This window comes from Palaemon carinicauda, chromosome 7, assembly GCF_036898095.1.
Source record: "Palaemon carinicauda isolate YSFRI2023 chromosome 7, ASM3689809v2, whole genome shotgun sequence".
Lineage (NCBI taxonomy): Eukaryota > Metazoa > Arthropoda > Malacostraca > Decapoda > Palaemonidae > Palaemon > Palaemon carinicauda.
This window is the reverse complement of record NC_090731.1, coordinates 78605952-78627501: the sequence shown is the minus strand read 5'-3', so window position 1 is coordinate 78627501 and position 21550 is coordinate 78605952. Positions and strand designations below refer to the sequence as shown.

General features: G+C 33.5%; 1 protein-coding gene across 2 annotated transcripts in view; it reads left to right on the top strand.

The window, feature by feature from the left end:
* The window catches only part of LOC137643596 (neural cell adhesion molecule 2-like), a 392266-nt gene that overhangs the window by 289287 nt on the left and 81429 nt on the right, over positions 1-21550 (top strand). For both annotated transcript variants that reach the window (XM_068376318.1, XM_068376317.1), the window contains exon 2: positions 3701-3833. In XM_068376318.1, coding sequence (XP_068232419.1) covers positions 3701-3833 — 133 coding nt within the window. The remainder of the gene's footprint in view (positions 1-3700; positions 3834-21550) is intronic.

Genomic DNA, 21550 nt, shown 5'->3' with positions numbered 1-21550 from the left:
ATCTTTTATAATTTTCTATAAAAAATTTACTCTGTCCTATTATTTTTTTATATCTTCATAAAATGCAATCATAATTGTCAGAACATTACATCCATATCACAGTATCAGGCGGTAACGCATAAGTAATTTTTACACTAAATATTTCACATTATAATCCAGGAATCTGAGACTTATCAATGGGACTTTCATAAGTAAAGAAAACAATAAGTCATATTCAAGTACAATCAATGAATAAAAAGATCTTGATAATAACTCTACACAGACGGTTTCCTTCTTCTCTGAACGAGTGTTACGTCGTTCTCCTTCGTAACTAAGAAATTAATTGCTGCACCTGTTCCAGTCAGGAGTCCAATTTAAACAACATTGACAAAAGACGAACAGTGAGAAGTAGAGTAAAAGGAACAAATTGGAATTCTCGCTGGTACGTTTTCTTTACACCAGGACTGGAATCCTAATATCCTGGATTACAGAGCCTCTCAATAACAATTCCAGTGTTTGTGTGTGTGTGCGCGTGTGTTGGGGCGCTCTTCTTCCTTCCTACATGGACTCGAGCACCAATTTAGAAAGAAGCTAACTAGAAAGACCAAAGGACAGGTAACAAATTTAAACACAGATTTGATTAAAAACATCCTTTATATTTTCTCTCATATTGCAACAGATTATATAGGATATCGTCAACTCTTTTGGTCATCTTGGTGTATTTATTTTATTTTTATTTTCCGTTAAATACGTCAAATAAAAACATGAAGAAACCAAAAGAAAATTAGAATTCATATTTGCCTTCACCCTTTTTGTGAGAACGAGAAAGACGATTAAATTGTTGGCTTCACCAAAAGGGAAAAACAAGTGAGATTACCACGCATGGTAAGTCATGTCGATTACATGCAAACGAGAGAAGGCAAGATATCATGGTTGCCATGGGAGATGACAGGCATCGTCCAATAACTTGTAAAATATAAATTTTGTCCAGTATTTTTTAATGTTGGAAGTTATATATATATATATATATATATATATATATATATATATATATATATATATATATATATGCATATATATACATACATATATATATATACTGTATATATATATACTGTGTGTATATATATATATATATATATATATATATATATATATATATATATATATATATATACATATATATGTATGTATGTTTGTATGTATATATATATATATATATATATATATATATATATATATATGTATATATATATATATATATATATATATATATATGAGAAAATATTATGTGCATCAGTAATTGTTGAAAATCAAAGTAGTATTTTGAGTTTAGAAGGACGCTTTAGGCTATAGATCACTTTAGATGAAGTGGCAAATCGTTATAGATATTGAGGAGGTTTCTATGTTTGTGAAAAAAATATATTTTTATAACCTTTGTTTTTATAAACCACAGACGTCTGATTATCTCTTTTATAATCTGAAACTTATTAATTGTTCAGGAAAATAAACTTTTCATTTTTAAATGCATAGAATCTGTATTCTCATTTGGTTACTTATCCTGATTTTCTTATCTAAATAACAATTCTTATAAGTAGCAACACTAAAAGCCATTTCTTTCTCTACGCATCTGTTGATATGAAAAAGCAGTACTGTATTAATCAAATGGTTTTTAGCGTTATTAAAACTATTATGCTTAAGGCAACAGAGTCATAAAGTTCTGAACTCGACAATGCATTATATTTCAATACGCACACTGCTTCACATCTTGAGCTATTGATAACAAGAATAAAAAGAAGACCGATTTTGTTATTCGAATGAAAAGAAATTCTCTTGTAAAATAAACTTAATAAAAAATCAAATCGGGGAATGTTAAGTGACTGCATCATCTTAGTCCATACTATATAAAAAATCATAATCATATTTTTGTTATTGGGAATGAATATATATATATACATATATATATATATATATATATATATATATATATATATATATATATATATATATATATATATATATATATTATATACAGTATATATATATATATATATATATATATATATATATATATATATATATATATATATATATATATATATATATATATATATATATATATAAGCAATTCTGATTTCTTTAAAAAAATGCCTTTCCCAAATTGGCTTATCCGAAAGTCAAAGAAAAGACATAAAAGGGCATTTAGATATCAACGATTGAAAATGATATACATAGTTGATGCCGTTTATATGGTAGATATTTCAAAGATGGTCACAGGAATACAGTGCTGCTTCTTCTTGCCGTTATTTGTTTCAGTGTTTATAAAAAAAATATTTCTTATTATTGAATGATAATTTAAAAACTATAGAAGTATAAAGTTTGAATTCAGATATTCGATACATATACTATAAGCATATACGTTTTTCAATTAAAAGATATATTTCATATAATTCTCCTTATAAACAATAAAAATAACATGACATTCTACTGGGTATACAGTTCCCCTGTTATTTTCTGTATTATTGTGGTTATTGAGGATCAGATATGAAAGCTAAATATGACTTGCCTTTGTACATCAGTTTTCTGCTGCATTAGTAATGCATATCCTCGTAATACTTCATACATATATGGGGCACGGAAAAGAGAGATATATATGCAGATGGGGTTTCCCCTCATATCCACAAGTTTGCCAGCGTGAGAGTGTGTGGTTAGGTGTGCATGTTTTCAAGAGAGAGAGAGAGAGAGAGAGAGAGAGAGAGAGAGAGAGAGAGAGAGAGAGAGAGAGAGAGAGAGAGAGAGAGAGAATGAAATTGGATGCCATTATTTGATTTAATTTTTGTACCTTTGGAGCGAAGATCATACGTAAGAATATTATGATAAAGTAATTCTTGAAATAACCAAATCCCGAGGTCATCTTTACCCTTATCTCTAACTCGGGGACATTTTCCACCTCAAAGCTGCAATGCTCGTCTTTCTTCTGCCTTGATAACCTCTAAATCCCTCCCCTCTTAAACTTCTCGTTCAGTCTCTTCTCTACACCTCTTCTCATCCTCTTTTTCCTACCCATCTTCCTCGCATTCCCACTTCTTTTTTTCCATCCCATCCCACATTTTCTATTCCTCAATCCCCTTCTCCCGTTTCCTCTTCCATTACTATCTTCTTTATAGTCATAGCTACATCTCCGCTTCTTGATCCACCTATATGCGTGTCCAATTTTTTAATTTTGTCTCATAATACGAAGAAAAAACACCATTTAGCGAGCAAAATGCTGATCTCGAGGGAATCTTTATCCATTAATAAGAAAATATTGTTTGCCAAAATTTATAACAAATATTTACAATTACCAAGAGTAAAATGTCCTATAGGAAGTTACTTTTCTTAAATGAAAATCAGAAATAAGGAAAATCACAGGAATTCAGTTGTGTTTAGTTTCAGTGTAATGAAAATGTAAAAAAAACGAAAAGTAAATAGTACATTGGTTCAGTCAGAAAATTAATTCAGAGATGCTCATATCACTTTATTTGACTCATGATTTAATTGTATTTAATAGTCGCTAACGATTCCACTAAGCTTATTACGTGACCTACGAGGAATTGAATCAACATTCTCTGTTTTAACACATTGGAAGTTCACATTCCATTTTGATCTATTTGCTTAATTTCAGAAATTGCTTCTAGATTTATCTTGAAAACTAATACCATTTGATTTCCTCTCATTTCAGCTCCTACAAGAGCTGTCTGGTCAACTGTCGGGGGCCGAGCAAATCTCTTTTGCAACTTGTCGTCTCCAATCGCTAGTGACCCGGCTTTACTTGTCCTCTGGTATAAGAAGGGAACACACAAACCAATTTATAGGTAAGAACATTTCACAATTTGAGGATAAATTCAACAATTTATAATAATGGTGTACTTTATATGTTAAATATCCCTCATGCAAATCTCATTCGGCCTCAAGCCTTTCATTTTCGTTTTTTACCTTAATACAGGCTCCGACTTCTTTGAATTGTGTCATTTATATTATCTATTAATGTTTCTAATTATCAGAAAAATTAATAATTGATATTTTCTAAAGTATTTATGAAAATGAATCCGAAGTATACTAAGAGATAGATGGCAAAGTATGTGTGAACATGAAGGCATCACATAACATTCAGAAATAATGAAGTGTTTTGCGAATGACCAAAATATACATAGAGTGATAGACCATAAAAAAGTGTTGTGGAAAGATATAACGCAAATTGAATTACTCTTTAATTCATAGGAAAAACTGTAACTAGGTTCTTGGAGCTAGTAAAACTATATGTGTAATTGGGGTAATGTACATATTGACACTATAAATGGAGGAGTATAGTAGGGACTTTAGGTGTATAAACTAGAGGGATGTTTAAAATTAAAGAATCTCAAAATTCTGTAACGTATGAGTTAGTGATGTTTGGCTATTAATTATTCGAGATAGGAAGAATTAGATAACTTTATCATGTTCTTTTTTGCCTTTTTGCATTTCTGTTACAGTTAACTTCAATAACAATTACAACTCCCCCTCCCCCACCTCCCTCTCTCTCTCTCTCTCTCTCTCTCTCTCTCTCTCTCTCTCTCTCTCTCTTGGAGTACCAGTAAGACCAGCAAGGGGATATGTTGGTGTCTATGACATCCTTGATGTTTCCGAATGAATTTGTGGCAACGGAGTTGTTAGGTCCAAACAGAGACTCAGGTGAATGCAAGTGAAGCTTACCTAACAGATAACGACCTTATTTACAAACAGTTGAGGTCACAAATGTCACACAAATCCAAACTGTTAAAACATGCGATGGCAAGCTTAAACAGGTTCTTCTATTATCCGTGCGGGAGAGAGCAAGAGAGAAAAAAAAAGAGAGAAAAAAAAAACTTATCACTACGGTGTATGAGCGCGTATGAAACACATGCGGTACAAATTCCTCATCAAATGGTTTTTGACTATATTAGCTAAATAAAAGCTTTGAGACTTGGTGACAGCCTTTCATTCTACTTCTAACTTAAATTTCGTAATTTTTTACAGTATTTTCAATAGATTATCAGCAAATGATTATTTCCTTCACTACCCATGAAAAACAGTTTCTCCTTGACATCTTAATTTTGTTTTTACTTATCCTAAAATTTAGTGCGCCTACAACCATTTCTTAAACGGTTTAAAAACTCCTTACGAATTCTATACAGTGCAAGTTTATACTCATCGGAGGTAATACTTTGAATCTCTTTTCAAAAATATGTCTTGCAATTTCTTGAATATCCTGGATTTATTCTACACGTTCTAATACTAAGTTTCTTCAGTAGTTCCTCTACTTTCCCTGATATACGTAATCTAGATTAATCTCAGCCTTCAAGAGCTTCTTTCTGCTTTCCATTATCCCCACAGCATTACCTTTCTAGTAATATCGTTTATTTTCATTATTCATTTCTATATAAACGCAGCTTGGTGAAATTGTTCATTGCCGGTCCCAAAGCACCCGCAGACCAAAATAAAGTAATTTAATTTCTTTGTTTAACTATATTTGATGATCAAGATAATTCACATAGACTTTATAATGACTCAAACTATTGGAATAACAAAAGGGTTTTTAGGTTTGTTCTGTATTTTTCCATGATATTTTCATTTTCCTGTTATATATTTATACTTTATCTATTTTGAACTCACAAAATCTCTTATGCAGATTTAATTATTGGGTTGCATGAAATAACATATTTGCTGTATATATGTATGTATGTATGTATGTATATATATATATATATATATATATATATATATATATATATATATATATATATATATATATATATATATATATATATGTATGTATATATCCATCGAGGAATATATATATATATATATATATATATATATATATATATATATATATATATATATATATATATATATAGTGTGTGTGCATATATATATACACATATATATACATACATATATATATATATATATATATATATATATATATATATATAAATATATATATATATATATATATATATATATATGAAACACTCCATATAGAATTTGCTATTAAAGGAAATATAACCTCGGCTTATGGTTATTAATCTCCTGCTGATTATATTGAAAGGTTAATTATCTCGACAAAATAATCTGGTGAGTGCTTCTCTCCCAATTCGTCAAATTACATTCACGATTTTCAAATAATTTTGCAAAGATACATTCGTCTTGACCCCTGACCTTTAGATATCAGAGGACCGACCTTAAAGCTAATCATACCTGCAAAGTTATTAAATAACGTTTCTCCAAAAACAATAACTAGCCTTTAAATAATATAAATTGGATTATAGCAGAACGATGGGAAATGGACGGACACACAGATAAACAGAAGTAAAACATATCCCTATCATCATAGTTGATAAGCCGGTAGATGCAATAGGCCTAAGAAGGGCAATATTAGTTTAACATACTTGTGTGTCTTTAAACTCCTCCGTTATAGAAAACTTCCCGCACATAAACTGATTTGTTTGTGTTCTGGATATCTTTCCTCGTGTTTGAAATAGATTTTCTCCAGTCTTATCGACAACAAATATTCGTTTTTTCAAACACTATCATGCCTTTAAGAGGAAAAGCATTTATCACGCTGAAATAACACAGAGAGAGAGAGAGAGAGAGAGAGAGAGAGAGAGAGAGAGAGAGAGAGAGAGAGAGAGAGAGAGAGAGAGAGAAATGTGGAAAAATATTTAGTGAACATGTTACCTTTTTTAATGCAATAAAATTGCTTAAATCGTACCATGTATATATGTACATATACAGTATATATATATATATATATATATATATATATATATATATATATATATATATATATATATATATATATATATATATATATATGTGTGTGTGTGTGTGTGTGTGTGTGTATGTGACCAATTAATAGGTCAGGTGCAAAGAAATTGGTTCATTCAAATAACTTAGTGAAAAGAAACATCATAGAGTCCAGTTTCATAAATGAAACCTTTGAAAACAACTTGAATATTGGTCATGGAATGTATAAACTCGACGCCTTTATATAAAAAGAGATTTGTAAGCTATAAAAAAAAAAAAACTTTAACCACATAATGTAAAACTGAATGTATTTTGAATAGGTAACGTCGCTGTGAAACTAATATTTAGACCTAAGCTACCATTCATTAAAGGGTACAATTATTTTATATAGTATGCATAAGTACACTGGCACTATATAGTGTTATGCTAGATATAAGTATTGATATATACTTGATTATATGTTTATGGTAATAATGCTGTATGTGCATATATATATATATATATATATATATATATATATATATATATATATATATATATATATATATATATATATATATATATATATATAGGTATATAAGTGTATATATGTATTTATATTTATGTATGTGTGTATATATGTATATATGTATATATATGTATATGTATATGTATGTGTGTATATATATGTATGTATGTGTATGTATGTGTATGTATATGTATATGCATATATGTATATATAGATGTATGTATATGTATGTGTACACGTGTATTTGTATATATATGTATATGTATGTATATGTATATGTGTGTGTACATGTGTATATATGTTTATGTGTTTGTATGCATGTAAATGTGTATGTATATGTGTATATATATATATATATATATATATATATATATATATATATATATATATATATATATATATATATATATATATATATATATATATTCGTTATTCGTGTGTAAAAATAACATTTATATGTAAGTCTATGTACGTGTCTGTATATGTATACCAGTATGTGTACACGTATGTATATGTCTATGTATATATTATGCATGTTTGTGTATGAATGCCTGTCTGTGTATACGTATGTATATGTCTTTTTATACATTTATATATAGATGTATTTTATATATACACAGTTTTTTTTCTTATGTATTTATATAGATAAGGCTAGCGTTATTCATATAAATAGACTGTATTGAAAGTCAAAAAACAAGAATTTACCTGTCACCAGAAATTACCCTTTTTAGCAGGTGTCTAATGAGGTCGGATCTCCGCCCAGTAAACACCTGACCACAGCCCAGGTAGCTGGTATGGGATTGTCATTGTGCCGTGCACCTCTATATGTATGTTCGTACATTTACTTTCCCTATAAAATGTAAAGAAACCTTTCTCAATAAATCAGTCCTCCGAAGAAGCATCACGAAACTAGTCAGGATTTAATCGTATATTTCGTATAAATATATATATATATATATATATATATATATATATATATATATATATATATATATATATATATATATATATATATATATCTCATATATATATATATATATATATATATATATATATATATATATATATATATATATATATAAAGTTCAACGTGTTTCTTCCTAGACGAGATTCTCTTTGATATATTCAAATTATCAAAGCGCATTTCACATGTACACATCTTTAACATAGAAGACTTATTAAGATCTATCAAGATTTGCAGCGTAAGTAGAATAAGAAAAACATTTATTTAACACTTGAACGCTGCACTTACATGGATGGTTCAAAAGATCAAAGGAAATCTTCAATTGTATTCATATCTAAGAATCAAGATTTCCAGATGTCTCATAATGCAATACGAGTGATCTTCTCTTCTTTTTCGAAAGTTTTAGTTCGTATTTAAGTTCTTGATAAATATATAATTTTTAGTGCTAATGGTACTGTTCTCTTGCGATCACTTGAAAGCTCAATGATTTCTATTGGAAAAAGTATCTTTTCAACTCTTTCATTAATATGATATCCGTAAAACCTTTATGGAGCGAAAAACCATTAAATAATATACGACCCTCCTGGCCCCCTTTGTGACCCATAAAAGCCAGAACTTCGTACTTGTCATTCAGATTATGTTATTACTCACAAATTTGCCGTCATAAAAGAATTATAGTTTATATACCAGTAAGTATAACGAAGCGAATCTTTTTCATTATTATTATTATTATTATTATTATTATTATTATTATTATTATTATTATTATTATTATTATTATTATTATTATTATTAACACCAGAGACATTACAGATTGCTAGTGAGTGACCTGCCAAATCTTAGTATTCCGTGACTAAGCTCATAACAATAAACGCAAGTATAGATTATTCTCTTGAATAATGGCACAACACACACACGAGAGAGAGAGAGAGAGAGAGAGAGAGAGAGAGAGAGAGAGAGAGAGAGAGAGAGAGAGAGAGAGAGAGAGAGAGAGAGAGCTAAATTAAGTACCATCAGAGAGGAACTGGTGAGAGGGGAGAGAACCATTTAGTCATGAGAACCGAAGCGAGAGTGCGCGAGTCGCCGGTTAATGGGTTGGAGGCTGAATCATTTCAGCAATGCTGTGCATAGTAATGCCCCCTCGTCACAGCAACAGAATGGTAATGGAAAAGCAATGCGATATCTGGAAAGTAATTCGGAACTGGAAGATGGTGGTGATCCAGTCCTGCATTTTAAAGAAAATATTGACAAGGGTTTCAGTTAATAACAAAAAAAAAAAGAAAGAAATCGTTTCTCTGGTTGCCTTGGTAAAAACCTGTGGATAAGTGGATAAGACAGTTGAAAATGCTGGATGAAAGTATAACTGGAAAGGTGGGGGATAAATAACTATCTTTTTTCAATATTCTACTGCTTAATTTGAAAGCATTTTATGTCTATTATTATGGAGTAGGGCTTGAGAGAATATTGAGATAGAATCAGGTATAAAAATTCAGAAATCTTTGAATAGAAATATCTTTGCGAATTTATTCATCTGAACAGAACATTCAAGGTACAATGCTCACAGGTAAGAAGAAGAAGAAGAAGAAGAAGAAGAAGAAGAAGAAGAAGAAGAAGTCTACAAACGAATGGAAGGAACCAATCTGCAAAGTGTATGAAATGACCCATTTTCCTCCCGAAATAAACGTATGCAAAATTTCCAATTACGAAGAAGAAAGAGCTCCGAGATCGTAACTCAAAGGAACAAAGGTCTTCTTGAGGTTAGGTAAAAATATTCACGAGGATCATAAAATCAAGAGGAAAGAAAATCTTGAAAGGCTAAGGAGAGTTTTAGGAACAATGGAGCACAGTAGGAAACATGGAGAAAAGTGAAGCGTTTAGCAAATGCAGCAGGAATGGAAAGAAGAAGGAATTATAAGTCTAAAGCAAAATTCATAACATCGATTGGATCATTGATACTTTTAGAAGAGATGTAGAAGAAGAATTCGAAAGGAAAAAATCCAGAGTCAAAGGATAAATGATATTATCATTAAAGTATTACAAGAATTCAGAGTGAATTACAAGGCCAAAGGTTTCATTGATACTCTAGTTTATAAGAGCGAAAGGAAATGAATGAAACAAAATTAAGACACAAAAAATATGAATTTTCCAATAAAAGTATCAAAAACAACTGGGTGCATGTAATATTCTTTCAAGTGCTTAATGATTACTATGGAGTTTGGAAAATATTCTTTTTTATGCACTTTATCCAGTAGACTAATCTTCACTTTCGTTTTATTTGGAGGCGCCTTACACACATATTCATCTGTTGATCTGCCAATTTTTCCTTTTATTAAACAAAAAGCTTTCATTGGCTTATGCGTCGATTAATGTTCCCGGCAAATTTTGCTTTTGCCCTTGCTAACATTTGTGTTTGCATTCTAACCAACAATTAATAAAAAGAGGTTCAAAGTTTAATACCTTCAATTCTGTAGGGTTAGTAATAGCCTTCTATCCAATATTTTATTATCTAGGTGCCATCTATAATTTTGATAATCGATCCTTGCATATCGTAACAAGGAATTTCTCAGTCAATATGTTTCAACTGCAGAATGTATTCTTATTTAAACTAGAGTATAAACGTTTCCCGACTTATAAACCATCAGTTTCCGAATTTACTGATAATATGATTAGCTATCATTGTCATCTTTCTTTGATCTTGTTATTGAATTTGCACCTCCCATCTCCAAGTTTAGTTTGTACAATCAATTCCCTACACGGAACACTTTACTCTTGCAAATAATTTCAAGTATCTTCATACATATTTAGTTCATTGTATGTAACATAAGATGATGTTCAATGAAAATTCAGACAGGCAACAAAAAAGGGTTCTGGATTAACCTCTAGAGATTGTTAATGAATATAGATACTTAGGACAGACAGAAAATGTTTCCCCAAGTCATGAGACCTTTACCAGAAGAAGGATAAGAATGGGATGGAGAGCTTTTGGTAAACAAACTGAGATTATGAAGAGTAAAATGCAACTTTTTCTAAAAACAAGAGTATTTAATTAGATGGTCCTACTAGTATTAACTTATGCATCGGAAACTTGGAGCCTTACTAAAGCCTTAAAACAAGCTAAAACTCAAAGAGCTCTGTGAAGATTAATGATAGGAATAACACTAAGAGACAGAAAAAGAGCAACATGGATACAGGAGTGTGACGGGCCGAGAGAAGGTTGTGACTCAAAGGCAGGATGAAAGCAACTGAGTAACTTTATTACAGAACACTCGCTTTTATAAACATAAACTCAGTGAAGATACAAGCATAATATATACACAAAATGAAATGTTGTTACTATGTACGATCGTGTGACACACGGTTGGTACATGGGCCCCCCCCCTAAAAATGACATACTGTACTTGTTAAATAGGGCGCCCTGATCTAGAGAGGTGAACTGTAGGCAGGTCATCTGGCAGGAGATAAACAGGTTTTAGACGATCAATAGAGACCCAGTCTTCTTTGCCACGAATGTTTAGTTGGAATGCTTTCGGATTGCGTCGGATCACAAGGAAAGGGCCCACGTAAGGAGCCGTTAATGGTGGCTTGCTTTTGTCGTTGTGTAGGAAAACTTGAGTTGCAGAGTGCAAATCTGTCAGTATGTGATGCTTCGCTGGGGGCTTGCAAGTCTGGGACCTGGAGTAAATTTTCCCACGACGTGACGTATGTGCTGGAGATCGTCGGAGGAGGTTTCAGAAGGAAAAAATTCAGCAGGGATGACCAACGGGTCGCCATACACCATTTCAGCTGCGTCTTTAGGAGTGGTCCTTAGTCCCAGGAGGACCCAGGGAAGCTGAGTAAACCAGTTGGAATCCTTGCAGCGGGACATCAAAGCTCCTTTGAGGATGCAATGAAAACTTTCAACCATTCCATTGGCAGCGGGGTTGTAGGCAGTTGTCTGATGTAGGGTGATGCCCAGGAAATTCGCTAATGATATCCACAATTGAGAGGTGAAAGTGGTACCCATGTCAGAAGTAATATGCTCAGGGATACCAAATCTTGCAATCCATCCTGGGAGTAAGGCAGATGTACATGAGGCGGACGTTGCAGTTTCCAGGCCAACGAGTGGAGCGGTCGATGGTGGTAAACAGGTAACGATATCCTTGTGATGTGGGTAGGGGGCCTACAACATTGACGGGAATGTGTGCGAAATGACGCTGAGGTTGAGGAAAGGTGCCCACTCCTGAATCCGTGTGTAGATGTACTTTGGAAGTTTGGCAAGAAGTACAGGTGCGGACCCAATCCTTAGCATCCTTAGAAATGCCGTGCCAAATGAACTTCTTCTTCAGCAGCTGTGCAGTAGAAGAGCACGAGGGATGTGAAAGGCCGTGAATGAAATCAAACACCTGCCGGCGCATGGGAGCAGGAATCCAAGGTTGCGGTTTACCAGTACTGACGTCACAGAGGAGGGTGGTGTTAGAGTCTTCGAGGGGGAAGTCTTCCCGACGGAGGGACGTACAGAATGTCCTACATGCTTGATACTCTGGATCCTGTCGTTGGACTTCAGCCAAGGCGTTGTAATCCAATCCCAGTTGAACAGCGGCCAACGTGTTTCTTGACAGGGCATCGGCAATGGGATTCATTTTCCCGGGGACGTATTGAAGGGTGCAATTGTATTCAGCCACAGCAGAGAGACGTCGGCGTTGACGGGCGGACCAGGCGTCAGACTGTCGAGTGAAGGCGTGCACCAGAGGCATGTGGTTTGTGCGAATGACGAAGGGCGTACCTTCTAAGAAATGGCAAAAGTGACGAACAGCCAAGTGCACCGCCAGCGATTAGCGATCGAAGGTAGAATAACCCGATTCTGCCTTGGACAGTTTTCTGTTGAAGAAGGCCAATGGGCGGGGCGAGCCGTTGACCACCTGCTCGAGTACTGCACCAATAGCGACGTCGCTGGCATTGGTGGAGAGAAGGAGAGGGGCATGTGGGATAGGAAAAGTGAGAGCTGCAGCGGTTAATAAGGGCTTCTTTGCATTGCAGAAGGCCGCTTCTTGTGGTAATAGCAAAACTGCGGCGGATGGGAGGCAGTAAGTGGCTTTAGAAGTCGTTGGTTGGGGCGCGAGCGAGTGGTGGGTGGTGGGTGGCTTTGTCGCCGCTTCGGCACATCACGGGGTAGGCGTGTATGTCCTACGGCATTCACGTCAACTTCAGTTGACGTTGAATAGGCGTCCTCTTCGTCAGGATTGGAGGCGTTGATAGAGGTCTTGAAGATCGTGAAGTGGCTGTCCATAAGGGCGCTGGCTTTGGTCACCAATGTGACGGGCCGTGAGAAGGTTGGGATTCAAAGGCAGGATGAAAGCCACTGAGTAACTTTATTACCGAACACTTGCTTTTATATACATAAATTCAATGCAACAGGAAATTTCCTGTTCAACCAACACCGCACCGGTTAACAGTTAATGGTGAGAAAAACAGACATGTTATTTCAGGTCCTTGTCAGTGCGAGGGGAGAGCGAAGATACAAGCATAATACATACACAAAATGAAATGTCGTTACTATGTACGATCGTGTGACACACGGTTGGTACAGGAGCAAGCTAAAGTAGAGGATATTCCAACATGTAAGAAAAAGAAATGGACATAGGCAGGACATATAATGAAAATGACAAATAATAGATGGACAGTAAAAGTAACAACAAAGGTCCGTAGAGATTGTAAAAGAAGCAAGGGAAGGAAGAGAAAATGATGAATTGACGAAATAAGAGAATTTGTAAGTACAAACTGGCACAGAAAGACGTTAAACTGACGCAAAGGGAAGGACATGTCTGAGGCCTTTGCCCTACACTGGACTAGATACAGCTGATGATAATGATGATGATGCAAATACAAATTAGTAATCTCTCCTAGTTGTTATCCTAGATCTTAGGAGAGTCAGCTTTCAAATCCCAATTGATCATTAAACGCTATATTTGAATAGCAAAAAAATATGACAGAGCAACCTTTCATTTTGCCATTTTAAATATCTTTATATTCTACTTATTGTTTATTACACACACCTTGTCACAATCACCCATCATCTATGATCCCGAACAAGTGTAATTGGAGAACTCGAATACTTTTATTCCCAATCATTATTTAATAGACGCTCCAGTTTCTTACTAAGACATTGGTCTTTGACAGTCCTTATATTATTATGATAATTATTACTTGCTATGCTGTAACCCTAGTATGAAGAACAGGATGCTATAAGCCCAAGGGTTCCAACAGGGAAAAGTAGTACAATGAGGAAAGGAAATAAAGAAATAATTTACATAAGAAAGAATGAATGATTAATATAAGATTCTTTCAGACCAGTAAAAACGTTAAAATATATCTGACATATATTAAGTATGAAGTGAGACTTATGTCAGCTTGTTCATCATAAAAACATTAGCTGATTAGGAAGACCATTCCACATTATGTTCATAGCTGGATTAAAACTTCTAGAATTCTGCGTAGTACTGAGCCTAATGATGGAGAAGGCATGACTGTTATAGTCAACTGCATACCTAGTGCTACTGTACGTGCAGGGTGGTACTGTCTGGGAAGATCTGAATGCAAAGTATGTTCAGAGTTATGAAAAAAAATCTATGCAACCTACATAAAAGACTATCTGAACGATGATGCCAGAGATTAATATCCAGATCAGGAATAAGCAATTTAATAGGCTGCAAGTTTTTGTCCCATAAAGTAAGATGAGATTCAACTGCTGAAGACCATTCATAAGGTGTTTATATGACAGTTTAAATTGTTTATGCAGTCTTTTTATCAAGTAATGGTGGCTGGTTATACAAAGTTTTTAGAGGCACAGGGAACTTACTTTTAAACCTATTATTGTCTATCATGTATAAAAAAACTCCTCAATCCTTTTGACCAATAAACATACTTTTATAAAGGACTACAATTATTGTTTGACTTGATCTCTTCTAACAATTTGATCTTCTCTGTACTGAGAATCACATTTGAACATGTGTAATGTACCTGTAGTTATTATTATCAATATGATCATTACTATCATTATTGTCTTCACTCTTGAAATTTATCATGTCTGCTTTAAGCTAAAACTGTTAGAAATACTAGAACTGAGATCATAAAGTTATTTATATCAATAGTAATTTTCACTATTATCATATTCGCTATTTCTAATATGATAATATTTTCTCACCTTAGTTCGCCGAAAATATTTATGAAAAGGGCTTCGTTGCCAATCCTATTAATGATAGGAAATTAAGCATCAACTACTTTGAAGTCGCGTTTAAGATGCTGGGAGTCATGAACGTTTTAGCCAGAGATGATGCCGAGTCTTTCATCTACCCTTTTTACTTACAAAATCATACCTATTTGCCATCCGGCTGCATGTTGATGAACCCTCTGGCATGTCTTTGGATGATAGGATAATTGCGGATGGTTGAGTTGTGTGCGAGGATTTAGCATTGTCGATTACGATGGAGTCTTTTAGGAAATCGAAGAAGAAAAAGAAAAGAATAAAAGAAAGTAAAGTTCACAAGGAGTCGAAGAACAAGGAGCTTCAGCAATTATTTGTGAGGAAAACAATGCTATTGGTTTGGCTAACAAGAGGAAAAGAGTGAGTGAAAGGGAACTTGTATTGCAAAATAATTATAAAGATCAGGTAAGCTTGGATATCAGCACTGAAAGGAAGCGATTATAATTTCCAAGTTCCCTCGACATTGATTACGACCACAAATTGCAGTGGACATTTAAACTATAAAGATGTCAAGCGGAGTTTGAAATATTGTTCAAGGAAGGTGAGTATAAAGAATTTGTTACTGTTAAAAGATGAATAGGCTGTGAAGTATTAAACTACCGCTGGGTTTGATGGGATTGTTTTGGACAAACCTAAAGAGGAAGGAAAATTAGCCAAAGTTATTATTTTTTGTATTCCATTACTTGGATCTTGAACTTATATTTGAATGATAAATAAATTGTATGGGCCAAGCGGAAAGAGGTTAAACAAAGGGGCGAAATGTGTCCTAAACCTCTTGCGATAGTGTTAATTAGCAGTGAAGTTCCGGAGAAGATTTTTGTTTCTTTAATTGGTTATAGAAGGGCATCGGTACTTAATGAGGCACCCATCATGTGCTATAGATGTAGTAAATGGGGTCATTTAGCGTACAAGTGTCAAAGTGATTTTAGGTGTAGGTTCTGCTGTAAGCCCCATGACTCAAAGGAATGCCTGCAGAAAATTAAGGATAATGCTCGAGTTATTCCAAATTGCTGCAAGTGTGGAAAAGAGCTTGACGGAAATTCATGGTCATGCAAGAAAAAAAAACATTAGTAGAAGTAACCAAAATAATAAATTCTTCACCGAAGATACCTCAGAATTGTTTAGATTCAAATAGCGTAGCGGCTCTAATGGTTAATGTATGGTGATGCAGGAGTAAAGAACACAATGATCCAATCAGCGATATTCGGTTAGAAGTAAATCTTCTTAAAACTATAATTTCAACCATGCAAGTTCAGATCGATACGACTAGCAAAGTTAAAGGCATATCATCTGAGAATGGCCAAGGCGCGACTGCACCTGGTAAAGATATTCCCCTTTTGGGTCGCAGTGAGGTTGAGGTTCACGCTGCTGATGTGGTTATTGAGAGGACACATATTTCACTGAATGTTGTTAAGCAAGGAACGAGGATTTATACAGAAATCAGTTTCATAAGGTGTCCTTATTGTTAGATGCAGTTTTGAAACATATGGAAGAGCCAAAATCTTTTGGGGAACAAATAGAAATAAATGGTAATGGATGTGTAATGTGCATCATGGAATATAAATAGTGTAAGTAAAAGAGCAACTAATATTCATGCACACCTGTTATCTTGCAATCCTGATGTAGTTGCTTTACAAGAGGGAGGGGTAAATAGTGCTGGCTTTCAATTACCAGGATATCAAAGTTTTGAATTACCTTCACGTCTAGAGGATACCACCGGAGGGTTAACTACTTTTATTATTAAGAACAGCATTCCTGTTATTTTATGTAAGTCTGTTATGATTACTGGCACATAGTTTGTGTCCTTGAAATTGTATTTTAACAATTGATTTACACACACACACAAACACACACACACACACACAAACACACACACACACACACACAAACACACACACACACACACACACATATATATATATATATATATATATATATATATATATATATATATATATATATATATATATATATATATATATATATACATATATATATCAATGCTTATGTTCATAGTGATATGCTGAATATTGAAAACTTGCTTGCATGTATTTTTGAAGAAAAGTATTTACTACTAGGTGACCTTAATGGCCGACATGAAAAAATGTGAAAATAATGAGCGTTCAAATAAAAATGGGTTTGTCTTGAAAAGTATTGTTAATTCTTTTTACCGTATTTGGGATTTGGTGAATAAAGACCCCACTCATGTAAGAGATGGCAGAATTGCCTATGCCCTGCTATTGGATATGTCTGAGTGTGAAGCTTCTGCTTCGGTTGTTGGTAACTTAGTAAGTGATCATTTTGCTCTTGAGGTGAGTCTGGGCATACAAAGGACAACTTTCAGCCAAAAATGGAAAAGATTAACTATGAAAAATGATGAGAAGATTTCATTTATGGTTAAGGTTGCCGAGTGGTATAAGGACTACAAATATGTAAATGGACCTGGAAATAATGAGAATGTGTTTCTGGATGATTTGATTAAAGTAATAGATTCCATATTGCATGTGAAGGTGAACAAGTTGAACTGTTTTATCATGCATTCTAGAAAAGCAAAGTATTCTGATGACAAGATAATAAAGGGTTGGAATAATCTTTTATGAAAAGCACAAAGGAATTGGAATATGAATCTTAATAATATAAGTAGTAAAGAGGCAATGGTACCTTTACCTAATGACATAACATTTTAAAATTTTATTGTTCGTCTAATTATGGAATGGTCAGGCCAGCTTACAGGTAAATTTTGAATTCACATACAGGATTTTTGCAAATCTCTTAGATAAAATATATCTAACCTTGAGCCATAGTTTTCCCTAATATACTGTACCTGGTGGTTTAGGAGAAACCGGACGTCTTTCAATTTCAAATAATTTTTGAGGCACACAAGAGATTTAGATAAAAGGTAACTATCTGAATTTGAACAATCCCTCATACTAGTAATGGAGTTCCAATCTCCACTCAATATAATGTTACTAATATTACTTCGTAAGAAATACGAATCTTTACAAAAGAGCTGTTCTCTTTCTCTCTTTTTGCAACTTCCAGCAGGCGCATAGACATTTAGTAACAATGTGATTATTTGAACAAACAATTAACACTCATTAATTGACCAGTTATATCATTTTCTACATGTAGGACATCCACATTTGATGATTTTCGTACCTTACAGTACCTTACGAATTTTTTATATACTCTAGTTTCCCTTCAGATGTTATATTGTGTTCCTGAATAAAAATTCTATCTAGTTTGTATGAAAACATTAAAGATATTAAATTGATTTGGTTCTTTATACAATTAAGTCCAATGACATTAACTGTCGCTATATTTAATGTGGATGAAATGAATTTGAAAGAAATTAAAGATAAATTCTTTTATACATTAAAATTAACATGGCTTATGCTTCTTTGGACAATTTTCTATTTCGTTATCCGATGTTAAATTCTTATGATCCACATCCATGCTCTGGGTCTGGTTCTTTTTTAAAGTTATCTTCAGCTTATTGGAACCATCTTGTTCCGTATACCACTTTCCTGTTCCTTTGTCGGTGGTACCACTGTGCCGGGATGGTGCAAGAACAAGCCCCACACCCTTGATCACTCTAAACAGACCAAAGTCCCACAACACAAACTTTCCCCTTACTTTTACCTCAACTGGACTACTGAACAAAGGGAACAGTAAAACAAAACAAAACCTTAAAACTAAATTTCCTTACAACTATAACAATCGCTCAATACAGAAATCCAACATTAAAATATTGGTTATTTTTAATCGTTAATACTATAATTCCTAAAACTATAACGAATCAGCAATCACAATAGTAATCTCACCTAACAGTTATCACCAACTTGAAACTAAATCAGTCAAAATTAACAATAGCATAAACCACATATATATATATATATATATATATATATATATATATATATATATATATATATATATATATATATATATATATATATATATATATATATAGATATATACATTTAAAAACCCAATGGATCATAGGAGAGATGGAGTGTGAACGTCAAGTCATAACAGGATGCGAGAGTAAGACCAAGCTAAATCACTGCATAGGTAACATTTTGTACGTAAAGTCAATATAATACAAGCATCCCGTGAGAAACAGTTGAACTCTTGGTCTCTGCACGGAACCACATGGCTTCCGATAATAATCTTATGTAATCATATTTGTAATAAATGCTGAGATAACTAATATAACTTTATTGACGAAAACCTGTATTTTGGCAGTTCTATTAATCTTGTCATACGGAATGGTCATCCGACCAAACCATCCATACTCCAGTGATGGAGCTAATAATAAACTGTTTAAAGTTAACTTAACTAGACTTATTCAGAAGAAGTAACCTACAAGTCCAACAAATCTATATCATATTGAAGAGGCATGAGATAGAACACAATGTGTGTTTATAACAGTACCACATCAATATATATATATATATATATATATATATATATATATATATATATATATATATATATATATATATATATATATATATAGTGTGTGTGTGTGTGTGTGTGTGTGTGTGTGTTTGTGTGTATGATGTGTGTGTGTAAATAATGGTACGTGTACATACACCTGTCTCCAGTAATCAGAGAAACACATTACTGGAGTAAGCACTCGTTAAAACCAACATCACTACATTCGCACAAAGTACCAGAAAGTCTTAAACTTAATTACTTGCGTGTGGATGTGTGGACACAGCCGAACTGTCTCTTTCAAGAAACACTACCACAGCCCTGTGGTTACCAGTAGCCTACACTGGGTGGCAATTTGTCACAACTGCCTCTGTGATTGTGGTCGTGGTTATCCTCATCATCATCATTATCAGCAGCATCAACAATCGAAACTTATAACAGGCCTGGCTATCAACAATAGATCCACAAAAAACCTACCAAAGGAGGAATTACAAACTGCAAATAGAAAAAAAAAATACTTAACAACACTCCTAGCTAACTAAACTATCGCACTATAATCAAAGATAAATGATAAACTTTCGATCATTCACAATCGCGTCGTACTAACGTATATATATATATATATATATATATATATATATATATATATATATATATATATATATATATATATATATATATATATATATATATATAAAATATCCCTTCCTAGCGGGCTGGTCGATGCACAAAAGGAAAAAATAATCCATCATTCGGGACACAACTGACTCCTGCTGCAGTCAAATAAAAAAAAAAATAAAAAAAAAAACCATTCGCCAAAGACATTCACCACACAATAACCTAGCTATAAAAAAGTAAACAAACCACCTCAATTATACTAACAGTCGTTCCCACTACAAACAACCATTACTCTAATTATTATATATAAATATATAAATATACACACACGCGCGCGCTAGTGTACACAAGCACACGCACGTACGCGCACACAAACGCATGCTCTCTCTCTCTCTCTCTCTCTCTCTCTCTCTCTCTCTCTCTCTCTCTCTCTCTCTCTATTTGGCAAAACCATAGCAAATATAAATAAAATTGCAAATAAAAATAAAATTGATCCTCCACAGCATGATGCTCCTCCTGGGGAGTCAATTCTCTCTGGGACACACTCGTGATTTCTCGGTTGCTAAATTCGTTTCCACTAATCATATCTTCATTTTCTGTTAGTTCACTTTCCATCCTTATCTGGCGAACTTCCGCTTGGATTGTTGCAGTTTTTATTGCAGTGGTTCCTATTTCCTGTGATAATCCATGTTCCTGGGTTTCGTCAATTATTACCTCGTCACTTCCAGCCAAACATTTTCCATCGTCTTCATTTTCTTATCCTTTCCCGAAAGGTTCTTTCCATAAATAGTGAAAACTTGCATTGGTTTCGACATTCTCTTCTTCCAGAACTGGCTCAAACTGAATAATAGTTTTTTTTTATCCAAAGTGTCGTCTTTATCAGATACCGTTGCCGTAGTCTCACTATTTTTGTTTGTTTTTGTTTTCAGTGAATTCCTCTTTTGGTCAGGGGCCATGTCAAGGAAATCTTCCTCGCTAAACCCAGCTCTCGTAC